Raw genomic sequence first — 21,411 nt, 5'->3', positions numbered from 1 at the left:
TTACATAGGGAAACATAGGAAGCTGCCTTATACTGTGTCAGACCGTTGGTCCATCTAGCCGAGTATTGTTGACACTGACAGGCAGTGGCTCTCCAGAGTTTCAGGCAGGAGTTTTTTCTTGTCCTAATGCTGCTGGAGATGCTCTGAGCTCTGATCCCAGGAGTAACTTTACAGATAAGCACATCACTATCCAGAACCAGGAGGCATCGTTCCTAATATTGTGGTAAACTGTGTGTGTGCGCGCACGCCGCACACGCATACATGTGCATCTCCCCCCCCTCTATATATTTCCCTTCCCCAGTCCCCCTGCCCCCATCCTAGGCAATTCTGTTGCAGCTTCAGCACTGCTCATGGCTGCTGAAGCAGTGACTGAGCAGACTGATGGACTGACACAGAAGAGATTTCTGGGTAGTTAGGAGCGGAGGGAAGTAGGATGCCTGGCACCACTGTGGTGGAACTGAAGCAGCATTTGGAGTGCCCAGGAGAGGGAAAAGGCCTTGTCCAAGGTTTCCTCCCTTCCCAGTTACTGTGAGCCGGTTGCTGGACTGCCTGGGAGTGGGGGGTGACTGGGTGCTGGAGGAGACCTTGTGCAAGGTCTCCTCCCTTCTCTAGTCATCTTGTCACTGTTTCAGCACTGCCATGAGGACTGTCTCAGAAGGGGGTGGCCAGGAAAGTGAGGAGACCTTGTGGAGAATGTGGATAGGGAGACATTTTTCTCCCTCTCTCAAAATACTACAATCCGGGGTCATCCCATGAAGCTGATTGGTGGAAGATTCAGGACAAATAAAGGAAGTACTTCTTCACACAGCACATAGTTAAGCTATGGAATTCGGTACCACAGGATGTAGTAATGGCCACCAATTTGGATGGCTTTAAAAAGGGTTAAACAAATTCCTGCAGGCAAGGGCTATCAATGGCTACTAGTCTTGATGGCTATGTGCAAGCTCCAGTACCAGAGGCAGTGAGCCTATGTACACCAGTTGCTGGAGAACATGGGTGGGAGAGTGTTGTTGCACACGTGTCCTGCTTGTGGGTTCCTGGTCGACAGCTGATTGGCCACTGTGTGAACAGAATGCTGGTCTGGGTGGACCCTTGGTCTGATCCAGCATGGCTCTTCTTATGTTCTTATGTTCATTATAAGACAGGCAAAAACAAGGTCCAACTCAATGTTTGCTTATGAGGCCAACAACAGTTGCATCACGGCCAAAAGAAAGGGGATGGGCAGGCAGCAGCACACACTTTTAGGTGAGGCCACTGGGAAGAGGTCACATTCTGGTTTGGAATCTGGGATATCCAGTATGTAAAACCTGCGTTATTCCACTGGCTAGGGCCACTTTTGCATCCCATGCAGTCCTGGCATAAATAATTGTATGTCTTCAGGCTGATAGCTGTGGAATGACAAATGCCTGTGCTTTCTGTCCGCTACTGTGGCTGAGAGAGGGGGGAGCTGGCTACCATATTTGAACGTAAATCTCCCAATCCACTGGGAATAATTCATATACATGAAGGGACATGATGAGGTTCAACAGCAGGCTTTGCACAGGAAGCTACATCCAGCAATGGGATAGTACAAGTGGAACATATCCTGACCTTACCCCTTTCAAACTTCTATACACCACCCTTTAGTTCAGCTTAAGCATGTAGAATCATGTATAGGAATGGGTAAGAAATTCCCTCTGTGCTGGATTGCTTCTTTTGGATTTACCCAATTCACATCTCCCAGAACTGAATGTCCACCTGAATGCAATTGGTGCTCGGAGATCTGTACATTTCCGAGCTTGAGATGCACTCCATGAAACAAACAAACAAACAAACTGAAAATGTGTTCAACAACATGTAGACCTTTGAAAAACACACAAACATTTTTGCATACATTTCTAAAATGCCCACAAACACACTTCAGTCAATGGGTGCATGTGTACAAAAATGTGTGTATTTGAAATTTGTGCACAGAAATGTGCCACATTTCTGAAAAAAGGCTCATACAGAACAGGGACAAAATGAACCTGGTGGTGGAAAAATGAGAACCTCAATGTTCTTCGGTTTGATAGATTCACCCATCACTATTCATAACGCAGTTACAGTTCCCTGTATATATCAGCAAATAACAGTATAAAATATACTCTAAACAATTCACTCATTTATTTCTTACAAGTTTATTGATATAATGAAAGAGACTATCTAGACTTGAATGTCTGATTCACAAATTGTCTTTCCAAAACTTTTGTAGCAGGCTAGCAGCCTTTTTCAGTACTTCCTTGACATACTTGTTCCTCAGGCTGTATATAAGGGGGTTGGCTATGGGAGGAAGGACTGTGTACAGCTACAGGACAGAAAATATTTTACTGAGGTCTCTCATTGTTTTAGTTTTGGGTAGCAGATATACAATCACTAATGCCCCATAGAAAATAGAGACCACAATCAGGTGAGAAGAACAGGTAGAAAAGGCCTTTTGTCTCCCAGTGGTTGATGGGATTTTCAAGATGGCAGCAATAATATATACATAAGATGTCAGAGTCAGAAGAAAAGGGGGAAAGTGAACACAAAAGTCACTATTACTGTAACATTTTTCACAAGGCTGATGTGAGTGCAGGAGAGTTTTACTAATGGGAGAGAATCACAGTAGAAATGATCTATTTCATTAGGACCACAGAATTGTATTTTTAAGACCATACCCAAAAATTTAGAAGTAAACACAATGCTGTTGAACCAAGAGCCAAGAGCTAACTGAATACAGAGCCTACTATTCATAACATACTATTCATAATACAGAGCCTACTATTCATAACAGTTGCATAATGTAGAGGTTTACATATAGCTAAATGTCTATCATATGACATCACAGAGAGGAGATAACATTCTGTACTAACCAGGGAAACAGAAATACAACTGTGTAATGCATCCTTTAACAGATATAGTTTTGTCACCTGTCAAGAGACTAGACAGATTCCTGGGAAGGATGGTTGAGCTGTAGAATGTCTCCAAGCGGGACACATTTCCTAGGAAGAAGAACATAGGGGTGTGGAGATGCTGATCAGTCACTACCAGAAGAATAGCGAGAAGGTTTGCAGCCATGGTCAAAATATATATCACCAGAAAAATTAGGAACAGGAAGATTTGCAGATGATGGAGTTCTCCAAAACCAAGAAGAATGAACTCTGTGATTACACTATGATTTCTCTGCATTGTCCTCCCTGTGTTAAATATACATAGTGAAATGACATAAAGTCCTGAAATAATGTTTGAACATGAGACAACAAAATTATTGGGGGGTATATATTTATATTTCAGGAGAACTAATCACAATGTTATTATAATTGTTTAAAAAAATGCATGCAGGAAACTTTTACTAGACTTGTAGCTTTTCTTTCAGAACTAGGCATTAAGCACTTGGCTTACAGTTTCTTTCTGTTTGTCAACATGCTTAATCTTGCCATCTAATCCTTGATGATGGAAACCCCTGTACATTGTCCCTTGAAATGTTATGTAACTATAGATGCTGTTGTTTGCTATGGACCTAATTCCTTGTCATAAATATGACATTCAGCTAGAGACTGAATTCTGCATTTAAAGTAATAAGCAGTGCAATTCTATACATGTCTACACAGAAGTAAGTCCCAATGCATTCAATGGGGTATATGCCCTGGTAAGTTGATATAGGATTGCACTGTATAGGGTTGTAATGATTCCAGTCACAGGACCTCCTTACATTTCATAACATTAATTTCATGGCCAATGGATGGAAGGATACAAAGAAAACAAAGAAATAAACATTTTTTCTCTCTCAAATCATAGCTTTCTAGGGTAGCTTATTTTCAAAATGAGATTGACAAACTTAGACATTTTAGGCACATCCCATCTCAGCATACACACTAAACCCCATACATTGATCACCCTATGGCTCAATCCAGCACTTTCCACTCCCTTCCTCCCCACAATGCATGTCTGCAGGTGCCATGATGGGTCCATTTCATGGATCAGGAAACTTGAATACATAGCTGCATATCCAACCAGTTTTACCTCCCACCCAATGTGTTTTACTGAAGTTCTGAGACATATAATGCTTTGCATGAATGTGGGGAAAACAGGGTTCTCTGTTGAACCTTGTGGATGTCCCTGTGTGAACACTGTGCCTGCGCGAGGATGTGCCCCACACCCTGCATCCTACAAAGAGCTGAACTAGACATCATGCTGAACATGTCACTGGAATAGGGATGGCAGAGAATTCCACCACGGATTCCAGTGGTGGAATCCGTGGAATCCCTGGAATCCCTGGAATCCATGGCGGAACAGCCTCCTGCCCCCCGCCCCCCCCCCGCGGAATCCCCCCAGGACGGCACTTACCTGGGGCGGATGTGGTGGATTCGGCGGCAGTGGCAGCGGCGGCGGCTCCAGCGGCTGGTCTCCTGGCCGGCTGTGGCTGGGCTGCTGCCGCCGCCATTGCCATCCTTGCAGCCGTGATAGGCTACGTAAGAATTTACGTAGCCTATCACAGCTAACCCCCCCCCCAAAAAAAAATATTTACGTAGGCTAGAATGGCGAAAAATAAAGGAATGCAAATAGTGCCCACAACGGTATTTGCATTCCCCCTTTTTTTCCCGTTTTATCTTACGTAAATATTTACGTAAGATAAATCGGCAAAAAATAGGGAATGCAAATGGCGGCCACCGTAGCCACCACCATTTGCGTACGCTGGGGGGGTTGGGAGGTAGCCGTGATAGGCTATGTAAATTCTTACGTAGCCTATCATGGCTGCCTGGCTGGACACAAATGGTGGCCGCTACGGCAGCCGCCATTTGCGTCTGCACCAGCCTGTCTGAGGCCAGAAATCCAGCTGCGGACGGCCCTGGCTGGCTCCTCCACGGCCTGGCCATGGAGTGGAGCCAGCCATCGAGGATTCTGGGGGGAGGGATGGAGCGCCTCCCCCCCACCATGAAAGATTCTGCAAAAAGGTAAGTGAGTTTCATACATCCCTACACTGGAAACCACACCAGTTGAAAATGGAAAGTTAATATCATGGGGAGGCAGGGGATGGGGAAGATGACAGTGTGCCAAGGTGGGAATATTTAACTTTTTCTCCTCCCCCACCATGGACCTGATAAAAATAGTTCCTCCACCACCTGCTATTTGCACCTGAATGGAATTCTCCACTGGTGCCAATGGGGTATTTACTCTCAGAGTGAATAGCAGGCTTGTGGGGATGGGGTGATTTTCATTGTGGCCATGGCAGAAGAGGAAAAGGTTAAATGTCCCCTCATTGTACACTACATTTCCAACAAAAAAATACCCCGCACCTGCTGTTAATCTGTTCATTTCAACTGACATGGTGCATTTAGCACCTTTTCTAGCTTGCCCCTTAGTAAAGCAATATAAGGCTGAATAGATTCCAAAGGAAGAAATAGATACATTAATCCTTCAGTGATTCACTTTGAAAGGATGAACTACATATATTTTGAATTTCCAATGTATGTTTTCAATATATTGCTTTTGCAGAAAATATTACATTCGTGGCTTACATATTACAGAGTTGTCACACAAGTTTAGGTCCAGCTCATCGAAGCATAATAACATTAAATCTGTAGACACATAAAGGGCATTTTAATTATTTTTAGGGATGAAAATCTCCTTTGTAAATGTTTTAAGAGACAACAGATGATGCTACATGTATAGCTGATAATCCTGTACATTTCTGATAATCATGCATATAGGGAAGCATGAACAAGACCATGTGATAAATACCTCTATCATGGGTAAATAATTAACTGAAACCTTTCTTGATCTTTGGAAGCAAGCTGTATGGTATCCCTCCTTTACTTGACTTCCTGCATGTAGAATCACTTATCAAATGGAGCTTTATGTCTCATTCCTTATCAAAAAATTATCTCCCAATGGTGACAATTAAACCTCTGAAAAAATAGATGGCATCTAATAGATGGCATTTAGGGAAATGTTGGTAATAAGTGATGAACAACAGTGATAGCCAATAGAAAGAGCTAAACAAGCCAAAATGTCATAGGAGCATTCAAGGGAACGTCTGGTTGACCATACTGCCTCTCATACTCATAGACAAATCGATTTATAAATGATGCTGAAAGGGAAGCATTTTTGCACTAGTCATTGGCTTGGATCCAAAGTGTTATCTGCATTGCATTCTGGTCATGAAAGGTCCCTTTCCTTTAGTCCAATTCTACCATGAACAGGGGCTCCTTCCATTTATGGAGTGAAAACTTTGAATCCAAGTGCCCAAACCATAGTCTCTACCTGCCACTCCAATACATCTGTGGCAGCTACTAAAGCTCAGAGCTGAAGTTTTCCTTTCCTTTACAATATGTTGCAAGAGATTAAAGACTGTTAGAAGTATCAGCAGGCTAGAGTGATCCCTGGATTGCAAATAAAAGGAAAATTTGAAGCAACTTTGGCAGTTTTTCCTTAGGTGACACATCTGAGGAATTTCCCAGGAAGCCAAAAGTGTTTTAGGGTGCAATCCTATGCATGCTTTGACATCAAAAAAAGCCCTACAACTCTCAGCATTCCCCAGCCAGTCATTCTGAGAGTTGTAGGACTTTTTTCTGTATAAACATGCATGGGATTGTGCCCTTATAAGACTACCAGGGTTTTTCAGGGAATTCTGAACTTTCCCAATTGTTGCTTTTTCTTTTTTTTTTCTTCCAACATGAAAGTCAAAGAGAATTTGGTGATTTTTCATCAGGGAAAACTACTTCAGAGCTGGAAATCTGAAGACTTTTCAGAGATGATGGGCCTCTTGGGCTAAGAGGCTGGCCCAGTAGGTCTCCTCTCAGGAGTATGGCAGGCATCCATGTCCCTCCATAATGCTTTAGTTGGAATGAACTCGAGTGGGTTCCACTACCTTTTTTCCAACAGTGTATCTGGGATAAGAAGGTTGAGGGTCCAGGAGTCCATTGAACCCCCCCCCAACCCCGGACTGTGCCTGTTGAGCCTCTGCCCTCACTTGCATCCGCTTGCCCCCTCCCTGACTCACTGCAGCCATGTCCAGCGAGCACCCACCATTTTGTCATTTATTTGCGGAAAAGTTTTTTTGTTTTTCTTTAATGTGCATATTTAAATATGCACAGTTTGGGGCCGGGAAAGCTTAATATGCATTATGCCTCTAATATTGTGCATAGTAAGCTTTCCTGTCCCCAAACAGTTCATATTTAAATATATACATTAAAAAAGTGGCAGAATGGTGGGCACTCGCCGGGCAAGCCTGGGATGAGTGCAGGCAAATCACTGAGCTCCTGGGGGTTCGAGTGCAGGTTTGGGGGGACGAGTGAAGGTGGTGCTTCTGCAGGTGCCCAGAGAACTTGAGCTGGGGTGTGTTCTTACATCCCTAATCTGGAACAAGAAAGGCATTATGGGAGAACATAGTCGCCTGCTGGGTCATTAAGAGGAGAAATGCTACTGCTACTTGCAGTGCCAGCAAAATTACACTGTAAAAGAAAAGGGGGGGAGGAAAAAATAAAAACTGTTTCTATCACCACCTATTCCAGTTAGTTCCCCATTTGCAAACATTTCCATCATTTCTTCATGCCCCCAAAATGCTTGCATTTCTTTCTGACTTTGGCCCAAGCCCAAGTCTTCAAAAAAGAAGTTCCAAAACAGAACTTTTGCCTCAGTTCTATGGAACCATTTGTAAAATTGGCATGTGGGGGGGGCTGACATATTTTTCACCGGAAGCAAAATTATAAGGAATTTTGAGGGAAACCCTAAGCAATTCCATAAGTCTAGCAAGGTGACTCAGGGACTGCAATGAGGCATGGCTCATTGGCACTGCATATGATAATAGGTACTCACTCGCACTCATTGTATAACAAGTATGTATACCATACTTACTATACATACTTACCTGGAAGTAAGTCCCATTGAACTCAGTAGGCTTACTTTTCTCAGTAGACATATAAAGGATTGCACTGTGAGTTTAAGATAACCATAGGAGAAAACAATCTCCCAAAAGACTGAGGGATGAAAAACAAAACTAATACCAAAGCAAATAATTATGAGGTCATGCTTGTTACTCCCCACAGGCAGCCTATGTTGAAAATATGTATTTCTTGTTCTAACATTGTTGTTGTTGTTGCTGTTATAAGTTAAGGACAAAATAATGCAATGTATTAGAGATAGGGCCGGTGCTAAGAATTGTCATCACTTGACATTTCACTAAGGGATTCTACTAGTTGTCCTCTTTGATATTGCTGCCTGTTTGTCTGCCCTCTTCAAAAGAGCAGTGAGAGGAGCAAAGAATAGGAGTAATAACTTCCATATGCCTCACTCTGTCTGTATGTCTCTCTCTCTCTGTGTGTGTGAGCTGATACCTACTGGGGAGTGGCAAAGAGGAGAAGGAGGTGTCCCACTTGGGAAAGGGAGCCCACTGAGATCATCTTGCCAGAAGTTAGTCCCCAAAACCTGGAACTAACACCTTTTTAAGGGAAGGGTTTGAATTACTATGTAGCTAAGTAATTAACTCATTTCTTTTCCTTGTCCATTTGGGTGTATTTGTATGTTTAAACAAACAGCAAGCTTTGTATCCCTAATTCACAATTCTAAAACTTTTGCGGCAGCCTTCCTTAAAGCTTCCTTGACATCCTTGTTTCTCAGGCTATACACAAGGGGGTTGATTAAGGGGGGCAGGACTGTGTACAACAGAGAAAAGATTTTGCTAAGGTCTTTCATTGTTTCAGTTTTTGGTGTCAGATACACAATAATTAATGCCCCATAGAAAATAGAAACAACAATCAGGTGAGAAGAACAAGTGGAAAAGGCCTTTTGCCTCCCAGCGGTTGATGGGATTTTTAAAATGGCAGCAATAATATATATGTAGGAGATCAGGGTCATGAGAAAAGGGGGAAAAGTGAATGCAAAAGCCAGGATTATGCTGGCATATTTCACAAGACTGGCACCACTGCACGAGATTTTAATCAATGCAAGAGACTCACAAAAGAAATGGTCAATTTCAATGGAACCACAATAATGTAGCTGCAATACCAAGGCCAAATATAGAGAGGTAAATATAATGCCATTGACCCAAGAGCCACTGACTAATTGGATACAGAGACTGCTATTCATAAGGGGTGCATAATGTAGAGGCTTGCATATGGCTAAGAAGCGATCATAGGACATCACCGAGAGGAGATAACATTCCGTACCAATCAGGAAAGCAAAGAAATATAGTTGTGTGAAACATCCTTTAACAGAGATGGTTTTGTTCCCTGTCAGGAGACTGGTCAGCATCCTGGGTAGGGTGGTTGAGCTGTAGAATGTCTCTAAGCAGGACAAATTCCCCAGGAAGAAGTACATGGGTGTGTGAAGATGCCGATCAATCACTATCAGAAGGATGGTGAGGATGTTGGAAGCCATGGTCAAGATGTAGATCACCAGGAACACCAGGAACAGGAAGACCTGCAGATGATGGAGCTCTCCAAATCCCAATAGGACAAACTCCGTGATTTCACTGTGGTTCCTCTGCATTGTGTTTGTCGACATACATACATACATACATACATATCTCATCCGGAAAGAGTTGAAATATAAGATGAATAAATCTTGGTTGTAGCCCATGCATCTTTGAGTAGGGATGTATGAGAATTCTGTTACAGTTCGCAAATCACTCAAAAATGCCCTGTTCACAATCCCGAATGCAAAGATGAACGGAAGTGCATTTTCTTCTAAAATGTTCACAAATTCCTGAACTTGCCTTCACATTTGCAAAAATATACTTGGAAAGTGTGCAACCTTCTCCAAATGTACACATTTTGAAAAATGCACAAATGTAACTTTTAAATCACCCACACATTAGTCTATGGGGAAAATATGTGCAAATTTGGCAATTATTTACACAACTTTCACATTCAATAGCTGTTCATTTTGCACAATTTTCCCATTTGTGCAAAATGAGCAGCAATTGCAAACAGCGCAAATCAAGGACAGATGAACCGTGATCTCATATTCAGAGTATCTTAGCAAGCTCAAACATCACTCATTTGTCCATCACTATCTTTCAGCAATCTACCAGTGTTGAGGGAGGAAGTTGAATGAAGATGAGGACAATTTAGCTGGTTGTTAAACAGGCCACAACTTTACTGAGTTATCAGCATACAAAACAGAGTCAGTAGGCTTAATGCAATCGCTGTTGCCATCAGGCCAGTCCATAGTTAAGCCCCATATTAAATTAAGGCATCACAAGCATCTTGTCAGTATAGCAAAATACTAAGCTTATCCTATTATCTAATTAACAGCTCTCCAGCTTAAGGGGAATTTAGTAGAGATGTCTGAGCAATACTTTATTTATTTATTTATTTATTTATTTTATTATTCCATTGATATCCCATCTTTTTGACTCTTGGAAGGAACTCAAGGTAGCTTACACGATAAGACTCCTCTCCATTTCATCCTCCCAACAACTCTGAGGCTGAGAATAAGTGACTTGCCCAAAGTCACCCAGTGAGCTTCATGACCAAGTAGAGACTAGAACCCAGATCTCCTGAGTCCCAGTCCAACATTGGACCGGGACCACTACACCATGATGGCACAGAATTCTTTGTGAATTCCAATTCAAAGTGACCTAATCCACACCTGACTAATGTGTGAAAAAGGAACATATTTAGCAACTGCCTTTTGCACTCCCTGGATATTCCAACACCATTCTCAGATTGAAAAAATAAATAAATTATTTATTAGATTTATTAGCTGCCCATCTGGCCAGCCACCTGGCCACTCTAGGTGGTGTACAATACTAATAACGACATGGAATACAATGAATTTACATAATCAACTGAACAAAAACACATAACAAAACAACACTGCTCTAAAAACCCTAAACAACCCCAAATGCCCACCTTAACAGCCAGGGTTTTAAAGCCCAGTGGAAGTTCATCAAAGAGGGGGCATGGTGGAGGTCACTAGGGAGGGAATTCCACAGAGTTCAGACCAGCACAGAAAAGACCCTTTCCCTAGTCCTCCTCACCAGCCTAGCTGTCCTGGCTGATGGGAAAGACAGAAGGCCTACCAAGGCCAATCTCATTGAGTGGCATCTCTGGTGTTGTTGGAGGCACTCCTTAGGATAGACTGGGCCAGAACCATATAGGGTTTTAAAGGTCAATGCCAACACCTTGAATTGGGCCTGGAAAACAGCTGGTAGCCAGTGCAACTCCTTCAGCACTGGAGTGATGTGGTCTCGCCGATGGCTGCCTTTAATCAGGTGGCCACCACATTCTGCACCAGCTGCAACTTCTGAACCATCTTCAAGGGTTACCCCACATAGAGCGCAAGTCTAGGTGACAGGAGACCAGAGCATGAACTACTGATGGGAGCAGATAGTTAGGGAGGTAGGGGCGTAGCTGCTGTATCAGATGGAGTTGGTACAGCGCTGCCCAGCTCATGTCTGACACCTGAGTCTCCGTGGACAGCTGGGAGTCTAAAATGACCCCCAGACTGCAGACCTGGTCCTTCAGGGATAGCCACATCCCATTAAACACCAGGTCAACATCCCCCAACCTCCCCTTGATGCCCACCAAAAGAACTTCGGTTTTGTCAGGGTTCAGTTTCAGCTTAGTTCTTTCCATCCAGCCACTCACTGACTCCAGGCTTTCTACAGCAAACCTTGGGGAGGATTTAAATAAGAGGCAGAGTTGTTTGTCATCTGCATATTGGTGACACTGCACCCCAGACCTCCTGATGATAGCCCCCAGTGGCTTCATATAGATGTTAAATAACATTGGGAAGAGAATAGAACCCTGTGAGCAGCCAAGGTTCTGAAGTCTAAATATCAAAATATGTGTGAAAATTGATATTTTGCAGGTTTTGTTTATATAAATGTGTATGTTTTAAAGAGAAAATGTGTTTAGAAATGAATATTTAGAGAAAATATATTTAAAAATAAGCATTCAAATACATAAGTGTTTGAATACAATTTTTTTGTGCAGATTTTTAAAAACAGATTAATGGAGAAATGAGATGGAACAGACTGATGGGTGAAATGGAGCTGAAATAGAGGGATGTGCCTATCCCTCGAATTTAGCCAAGTTAAATATGTTTACCCCACTGAAGAGTGACTCCTAGCAGTTAAAACAAAGTTCTAAACCTTAACCTTGGAGGATAAAATTCCCTTAAAGCTATTTTAAATTCTGTGAAAAAGCAATCTTCATGTGGTTATATGACTGCATCTAGAGTAATTTTGAATGGTATTTTATCAGTGCCCACCTCCAAACCTGCATATTGGTAAAACAACAGACACAAAAATAATATTGACACAACCAAAAAATTATATCAAGCCTGCTTTGGGGGGATGCTTTGTCAATATACACAAGTGTACATGCACAATAAAACAATGGGTTGGGTTCAGACTTAATCATGCTTAGAGTAGACCAACTGAATCAACAGAACAAGTTAGTTATAATTAACATAAGCCCCATTGCTTCAAATTGGTCTATGCCAGCATGAGTCAGTCTGCATCTAGCCCAGTGTCCCAAAAGAATCTTGAAGCACAAATCATGGTACTGGCACATTCAGATTGTGAGTGTGTGTGTGTGCAATGCTTTATCAGTGGGGATGCACATCACAGTATTATGAAGGAAGAAGGGAACATGAACGAAAGTTGCATATTGTCCAGTCTTTACAACACAACTGAGATTTTTGTTTTGTTTTGTTTTATGTAACAATGGAGAATTCCTAATGAATCAATTCAATGTTAGAAACAAGACCCAGTTATTAGGGACTCCAAAATCTAGAGAGAAACTTAATTGAGAATAATTTAATCAGCATCCCATACTTAAATCTAATAAGGTGTTATGAATTTGGCTGTTTTGATTAGCAAGAATGGGTCTATGTGGCTGTGATTTTGCCTGGCTAATTTGGTGGTGGATCAGATACTTAATATAAAGACTGAATTTCTTTAATGGTCTTAATCTTTGGAATTTAATTGTCATCAGGGTTTAGGGCAGAGAGTCAGAGACTGAAAAACAAACAGGAGGAATTGTCATAGCAGCTTGAATGTTGGCAGAGATACTGAGTGGGAAATGTTTGTGAGCTGCTTGATACTGAAATACTTTGAGGTGCAGGAACTTGATGAAGGAATTGATGTAATGTTGTTCTTTCTGCCTTAGAAGTCTGTTTGCTTCCAATGTATTATACTTGTATATTTGCAAATAAAACCAATATTACAAAGAAGACACCATGGGTAGGATCCAGACAAAGTTAGTTGCATTTAGTTCCCACTGAAATCAATCGGACTTAAGTCATGATTAGCCTGCCCACTGATTTCAGAGGGACCAAAAGGGAAACTAATTTAGTAGTCTGGAAAGAAAACAAATGTATTTAGTGCTGCCACAGATTTCTTTACCACTCAGTAAAGTGGTAATCATACATTTTTCACATAGCATTAGTTCTTGCAAATAACTCACTTTAAATTTAAATTTATTTTAAATAAAGACACATTTTCATCCTAATAGTTTCATCAGTTCTCAAGTGATAGTGCAATGATAGCCTATAACCACAAGTATTTTACAGGTATTCCGAGCAAGACAGCATAGTAAATACCTCCATTATGAGTAAATGATGAACTGACTCTTGAAGACAGTCCAGTTTCTGAGTTGGTTGTACAGTATGCCTTCTATACCCATCTTCAAATCCTTAGGCTTGTTTAGCGAGCTTGCTTTTCCATATTTTATTTCTTTATTTCCATACTCGATCACTCATTTTACATCTTGGGTTGGACTTGATGGTCTTATAGGCCCCTTCCAACCCTACAATTCCATGATTCTATACTATTCTATGATCTCATACTTTATCAAAAAGGAGTCTCCGGTTATATTATTTATCATGAAGAACAGAAGGTAAACGTCTCAAGAGATTCTGACTAATTATGAGAAATGTAAACTCTAGACTGAACCCACATGGGAATATTTCAGGTCTGTAATCACAGAGCTGGGTAATTACAGGGACTGTCACCCTCAAGGATATTTCCAGCCCCCTCCCTGAATATTCAGATTTGATTTTTTATTTTTTTTAAGAAAGAAAAGAAGGTAAGCTCTTTTACTTGTGGAGTTTTAAGGAAAAACATACAGGGCATATTCAACTTATTTGCTCATTAGAAAGTAAGAACAGGGCAGCATCAAGGGTCAGCATGGTTGGGTTACTGCTGGGGGACCACACCCCAACAGGGGACCTACTGGCAAGGGTTCCCTGTACTGGCTAATCCTCTTCACCATTGCAACCTGCTTGTTTACTGTCCTCGCACTCCGGCCCAGACAATGGTGGTGTGAAAGAAGGAGGAGCAGTAGATGCCACATGTAAGGCCAAACAACAGCCTCTCTGCAAATTGGCTCTCTGCCTGGCAGACAAGAAGGTAGAAGAAATGATGAAGAAGATGTGCTGGTAACAGTGGTGGTCCCACTGAGGGTGCCTTGCCCAAAGGCCCTCTAAAACATGGAGCCATCACTGAGTATGAGAATTAAAGAACTTAAAATGTAAAGGGCTACCCTGTTTTCTGTTCTGGTTGTTCTGCAATGATTTCCTCTCCTTTTAGGCCTCCTTGCAAAAGATGGATGGATGGATGGATGGATAGATAGATAGATGATAGACAGACAGACAGACAGACAGACAGGCTACAGGCCTGGAAAGCCATGGATAATCCATGGATAGCACTTTGGGTCCATCACTTGATTTCTCACTCAGTACTATGAATCAGAGCTGAATTTTTGTGGTGACTCACTTAGGAAGCATTCAATTAATAAGAGAGCTTAGACTTTAAAATATGTGTGTATTTTACAGTACAGAATAGAGATAGAAAAGATTCAATCAGTATGAACTGTGTCTGCCTTTCTCGACAGATGCAAACAGCTTCTATCAAAGGGGTGGGGCCACCCCGTTCTTTCCCCCCATTCCCTCTTTCCCCCATTTTCAGTAGGGCTGCTTTCCCATTCACAGAATGCAGTCTGTTTTTCTCTCCAGTCATTCAGAATACCACAGTAGTCGCTTAACCCATTCACAAAATGCAGCCTGTTTTTCCTACTCATATAAGCGCTTCTCCATTCCTTCGAAGCCAATGTACTCCAGTGGACTCAATTTGCAAGTGTGGGATTTCCTTTTAAAAATTCCTTCAGCTGCCTCCCTTCTTCCTCCTCCACCCCCGCCCTGGTGATCCTGCTGCAACTTATCGATGGCTCGCCATCAAAAAATGAATCAGAGGACCCCCCCCACTCTGTTGGTTGGGGGCTTTTGTTGCTCCTTCTTCTTCCCTCATCAGCCACTGGGAAGGAGTAAGGGAGAGTGAGAGAAAGAGTGGAAGAGTGGTGGTGGCCACAGGCCCCAAGGATCTGAAGGGGGGTAAGCTGAAGCAGAAAGCCTGAGTGTAACACATGGAGCCAAGGTGGCGGGGGGGGGGGAGGAGGAGAAGACAGAGTTGCTGCTTTACCCATTCACAGGATGCAGCCTGGTTTTTCCAGTAATATAAGCACAGTTTTAATCTTTCACAATATCCCAATGGTGGATGAGAGGTAAACTACAGAGGCTTAATTCGGGGCTTCCAGTAAACTAACTTCCCTACATGGACAGGGAAAAAGCTTTTCTCATTCACTGAGCAGCACCTACAGGGTTGATGATGTTCAGTTCTATTCAGTGGACTCCACCCACCGAACCCTGAAGTATGGCCATTTTCAAGTGCTGTGTGACCCGTGAAAGTGGGGTTTTAGGTAGTGCATACTCTGCTTTTCTTGCTTCGTGTGGAAGATAAAACCAGAAATCACTTCCCATTCTGTTTCCATGTAGATCTGGCTAGAGTGTGCCAAGTGACCTGCCTATCATTGTACAATAATCTCTCTGGCACCCAGTAGCCTCGTTGGCTTCCTCCACTTCAGTTCAAGCGCAGGGGAAGACTTCATGATGTAATTCCTCCCATAGGGCTTTTTCAGGAAGTGTAGGCACTAGGCAGCCCGGGAGGGTGCAGAGCAATGCAGAGATGTGGAATACAAAGAAAACACAAACACAGCAGCCTTGACCACCTTGCACTGTTTAGGTAAGCTCAAAAATACCAGAAAAATAAAGTATGAAACACCCTGAGAATTAGGCTGAACAATGGAAGCCTCTTTCGGGGGTGGGGTAGGGGACCGCTCAGAAAATTGGAGCACAGATTTTGACACAGCACTAGCTCCCTGAAGCTGGAAACACTCCCCCTCCTGCCACACACACACACACACACACACACACCAGCTTTGTGGTGAACACAAAATGGGGGCCAGCCTGTCAACAAAGTTGATGCTGTTGCCACTTGCAGGGGCAGCACAAAGAAGAAGGAGAAGGAGGAGGAGAAGGAGGAGAAGAAGAGGAGGAGGTGGTGGTGATGGTGCGACAATGCCTGCCAATAGTGAGCCCTACCTGTGAGAATCTATTGAGAATTTCTCCTCCTCATGGAAAAAAATCATTGAAATCCACCCCCCCATCTGCCCACAAATAAGGTAGATAATTTCAAGAGGCCATTTGAGCACAGCTCTAGTTATTTCTTCAGCTGGTTATGGGTTGGATCCAGAATTAGTCCCACTTAGAATAGACCCATTGACATCAATGGGTCTTCCGTTAGCCATGACTGCACAGTAGATTTTTCCCCTGCAGTGTTATTTTTCTCTCTAGCCAGGGAGGCAATGAGGAGAGCACTGACTGGCCTCTACAACTCCTTGCCAACTACCTCTCCCCATGGTAACTTCACTCTGTTCCCCTCTCCTGCCCCACCATTCTGGCTTCCTCCATGTCTTTTGTAGTGTTGGGGAATTGTGTGCAGGCCACCAATGCCCCACCTGCATTGCATCACTTCTAGCCCAGCTGTTTACATCCAACTGAGGTGATTCAGTGCAGCCATGAGACCCGCAATACCTGGCTCTCACAAGTAGACAATGAAAAAGTAAGAAATACAACATGTTGAACAAATGCACCAGCTAACACCCTCCCCCCAACACACACACACACATACACAGAAAATACCCCACTTGCTCCCCAGTACATTCTTAAACTGGTATTTGGACCATTTCCATGCAAGGTCACCGTGGAGTTCCAGTGAGGGTGAGACCCCCTTTGGGGGGTTGAATCTCTGGTGCTCAAGGCAAGCTGTCCAGAAAGATTAGCTTGAAGTACAGGATGACATTGCATTGGGGAACTTCCAGATTTGGAGGCCTTCATAGGAAGTAAGATACCAGCGGTGTGTATAAATTGGAGTGTGTCTGAGTTACAAGCTCTGGGTAGACCCCTACATGTAGCCTTGTAAATGCTGGGTGTAGCCAGAACACAACCGTCTCCCTATTAACATAGTTTTCCCTCCAGGTCAGTTGCTCTGCTCCACTCCCAGTGCTCACCCTGCCCTCATACCCCCCTTTTGTTCCTACTCCCATGAGTGTTAGGGACTCCACATTACCTAATCTCCTCCTCTTGTTGTTGCTATCCCAAATCACCCTTCCCCCTGCATAGTGGACTGTTCATGAATGCCTGTTTTGGTTTCAAGAACTGGCCTTGCTGAGAACATAGCTATCTTCCCCACTGAGAGTATGGTTCTCAAGGAAAGCTTTCACGTTCATTTGTCAGTAAAATGCAAGGTTTAAAGTGATATTGCCTTGCTGTATTTAATTTCCCCAAAATCTACTTGGCCATTTTACATTCCTCTTGGTAATCAATAAATGTACAAGTGGCATAATCCTCAAACTCTTGTGTCAGTATGGATCCTTGAGTGGGAGTTCATCCCTTAGCCATAGACATTAATATGACCAATGTCTAAATGTCTTTGTTGAGTTTAACAAATCTATGTCTGTGGGAACATGAACAAGGATATACATGTGTTTACATGATCTGAAGCACATTCAGTAACACATGTGTCATTAAATGTGCTTTCAGCTTGGCTGCATGTTGCTGCATCTTTAGCTACCCATCATCCAGGGTACCAGTAATGCAGAAGGGATATTTCAAAGGCCTAGTTGCAATATTCTATTGCACTGCCAGAATATGAAACACAGCATGCTCTCAATATTGGAGAGGGGACTGAGAGTTGGTGCCATCCCACCTTGGATGTTCCCAGATCCTGTCAGCACTGGCTACTGCTAATTTAACAGAGGCAACTACAGTTGCACAATGGGAAGAAAAAAACAGAACAGCTAGTTTATTTGGCTTCTAAAAAAACTTGTAAAACACACACAACAACAACAATGGTGTTCCAATATTAAATTATGTACATGCATGTGTGAATTGGGCCAAGTTCCAGCCTGTCTTCAGAAATCCCTTTGAACAATGGTACATTCATATACTATTTCAATCTAAGGTTAGGTTTCCACAGCATTTCCCATTGTAATTCAGAACTAATTTTGTTTTGAACATTTGCTTCTTCCACAATTAGGCAGTTCCTCCTGAGATTTTATCTGTTTTCCTGGAGATTAAATAATTACCAAAGGGAGCCTATAATAAGGCATACGATGTGAAACAAACCAAGTAAGACAGAGATTGATTGGGTAAGTAAAATGGCCAATGTAATGTGATTTTAAAAAAAGAAGAAGGATCCAGGGGAGACCTCGAAGATTACAGTTTGATGTGTGTTCTTGGAAAATTAGTTGAAAGCATTCTTAAAGATAAAATATAGAAGGACAAACCTTTCTAAAAAAGAATCAACATGTCTTCTGCAAAGGTAGGTCCTTCGGTAGATAGGCTTCTTTAAAAGCACCAATAAATGTATGGATGGGGTGATTCGGTAGCCATTATTTACTTGGACTTCCAAAAGGCTTTTGACAAAGTCCCGTACTAACAACTCCTGAGCAGATTTCATCGTCATGGAGTAAGATAAGAGTTCTCCTTATGGACCAGTAACTGGTTAAAGAACAGAAAGCTGAGTGTAAAAATAAATGGTAAATTCTTGTATAGAGGGATGTAAACAGTGGGGCCTGACAAGGATCTGTATTGGGACCAATGTTTTGTTTTCTTTCTTTTTTTCTTCCCCATTTGTTCATAAATGATCCATCTTGTTTCTGCCTTCGATTGTGATTTTTTTTTTCTCATCTGCGTGAAAATTTGCAGACTTTCCTAATCATTTTTTTTCAAATACACATTTTAAAAATGTCTACATGTTTGCATACACTTCTGCAAATGTGTGCATTTTAAAGCAATTATCCAATGAATAAAGCATTTTAACTGCACTTTGTCCAAATACATGAAATGTGAACACACTTTTAATAATGTACACTTTTCTATGTGCATTTTATTTATGACAATTTCATCATAACCTTCGCAAATGTACAGATTTCTAGTGGAAACAGCATTCTGGTTTATGTTTAGTTTTGGGAAGTATAAATTTGGTAAGTTGGCATTGAAATGTGAACTGAACACAATTCAGTTGTGTTGAATTGAACACATTTCACAATTCACCTATCTCTAGTCATAGGCTAAATAAAATAATAAACCCTTGAGCTTAATCCCTCAAGATGATACTATGAGACCCACATAACTGGAAGGAACTGTGCTGACAAATAAGCAGGGTGGGGGGAGTATTGTTTCACCCTAGGAATGTTACCTCAACAGAGATATGATGAATCGCTGAGCAGTGCCAGGTAGCAAGCTGAATGATAAAAAATTTGGAGAATAATGTCTCGAAGACAGACATCCTATGATATCCTCAGCTTCTATGAATGGTTTTATATTTTAGTGAAAGAGATAGATGATAGATAGATGATAGATAGATAGATAGATAGATAGATCACTGTCTGTTCAGTAACTTTTTAGAGATTCTCCCCAAAATTATTTGAATACATTCTGAATCTTTTATAGCCAGAAATGCAGCAGGTTGAAGTGACCTGCTTACAGTGGCACCATGATGGGGTGGGTGGACAAGAGAGATAAAGTCAGAAATTAGTATCTGAAAAGTGTTGCAAGAGTTTTGGCCCTGGCAGGGAGGGGGCATTTGGGTTCCACTTCATGCAGCAAAGTCTTTTTAGTCATCACTGCTTTAATCAGCATCACATTTGTATGAGATCAGTATGTAAGGCTATCTCAGCTATAAGATAGGAAGGAGTCATAGGCAATTTGACAAAAACAAAGGAACTGCCAAGACAGTTTTTCATGTATCATTCTCAAAGGAAACTGACACACTTCTGAGACTTCTATAAACCCATATCCATTCATGTCAGTGCTGTGAAATACTAGTAAACCCGTCTGAAAGAGCATTTATGCATATTATGATCAAATTGACTTTCAGGATCTGCGGTAAGGTCAGAATGCACCTATTATGTGAAAGACAATGCAAGGCAACCAGACTGTAATCACTGAATTCATTCTTCTGGGATTTGGCGACCTCCATGATCTGCCAATCTTCCTCTTCCTGGTGTTTTTAGTAATCTACGTTTTGACCATGGCTGCCAATTTCCTTACCATTCTTCTGATACTGACTGAGCAACACCTGCACACACCTATGTACTTCTTTCTGGGGAATTTGTCATGCTTGGAGATGATGTACAGTTCAACTATCCTGCCCAAAATGCTAGACAGTCTCCTAACAGGGGACAAAACCATCTCTCACAAAGGATGTATGACACAGTTGTATTTTTTTGCATTCCTAGCTAGCACAGAATGTTATCTTCTCTCTGTAATGTCTTACGATCGTTTCTTAGCCATATGCAAACCCCTACATTATGCATATCGTATGAAAAGTGGGTTCTGCATTCAGTTAGTTCTTTGCTCTTGGATCAATGGGATTGTCTTTACCTCTATATATTTGGGCTTGATGTTACAACTTTGGTACTGCGGTCCTAAAGAAATTGATCATTTCTTTTGCGAGTCCCTCCCTATAATGAAACTTTCTTGCAGTGATACCAGCATTGTGAAACATGCTAGTGTTGTCATGGCTTACATATTTACTTTCCCCCCTTTTAGTTTGACCCTGATGTCTTACATATGTATAATTTCTACCATCTTGAGAATGCCATCCACCACTGGGAGGCAAAAGGCTTTTTCCACTTGCTCATCTCACCTGATCGTTGTCTGTATTTTCTATGGTGCGTTAACTATTTCATACCTAACACCACAAAATGAAGGAAAGAAAAACCCTATCAAACTCTTTTCACTGTTGTACACAGTCTTTCCCCCCTTATTCAACCCCCTGATATATAGCCTGAGAAATAAAGATGTCAAGGAAGCCTTGAAAAGGCTCCTTGATAGATTTAGAAAAGATACTTTTTGATGCAGAGATTTAAAGTTTTGTGTCTGCTGCATCTTACAAATAAACTAGAATGGATGGAGAAAATAAAGGAGTTAAATATTTGGTTGTCTAATGATTCAAAGCTCCTTTCCTGCCCCATTACATTCATTAATAAGTTAATTCTTCATGCAAAGAAAGTCATAATTGGAGTGCTAATCACAACAGGTTACATTGAATCCCAAACC

At 41.9% G+C, this 21,411-nt stretch overlaps 2 protein-coding genes and 1 pseudogene across 2 annotated transcripts; 1 reads left to right on the top strand and 2 right to left on the bottom strand.

Annotated features, from left to right (window-relative positions):
- Positions 1-2,200: 2,200 nt before the first annotated feature.
- On the bottom strand, positions 2,201-3,075 carry LOC146341389 (olfactory receptor 9G4-like; annotated as a pseudogene).
- A 5,478-nt stretch (positions 3,076-8,553) lies between these two features.
- Positions 8,554-9,486, bottom strand: LOC146341388 (olfactory receptor 10A7-like). The gene has a single exon (XM_084807412.1). It carries the CDS (start codon positions 9,484-9,486, stop codon positions 8,554-8,556), a length of 933 nt encoding a protein of 310 aa, XP_084663538.1.
- Positions 9,487-20,269: 10,783 nt separating this feature from the next.
- LOC146341387 (olfactory receptor 10A7-like) lies at positions 20,270-21,208 on the top strand. Its single transcript, XM_084807411.1, has one exon. The coding sequence runs from the start codon at positions 20,270-20,272 to the stop codon at positions 21,206-21,208; it is 939 nt and encodes a 312-aa protein (XP_084663537.1).
- Positions 21,209-21,411: the final 203 nt, after the last annotated feature.

Source organism: Heloderma suspectum, chromosome 6 (assembly GCF_057233095.1).
Source record: "Heloderma suspectum isolate Gila_16-S chromosome 6, 16-S_ref, whole genome shotgun sequence".
NCBI lineage: Eukaryota > Metazoa > Chordata > Lepidosauria > Squamata > Helodermatidae > Heloderma > Heloderma suspectum.
Note: the sequence above shows the minus strand (reverse complement) of the source record. Positions and strands in the feature narration are given on the sequence as shown.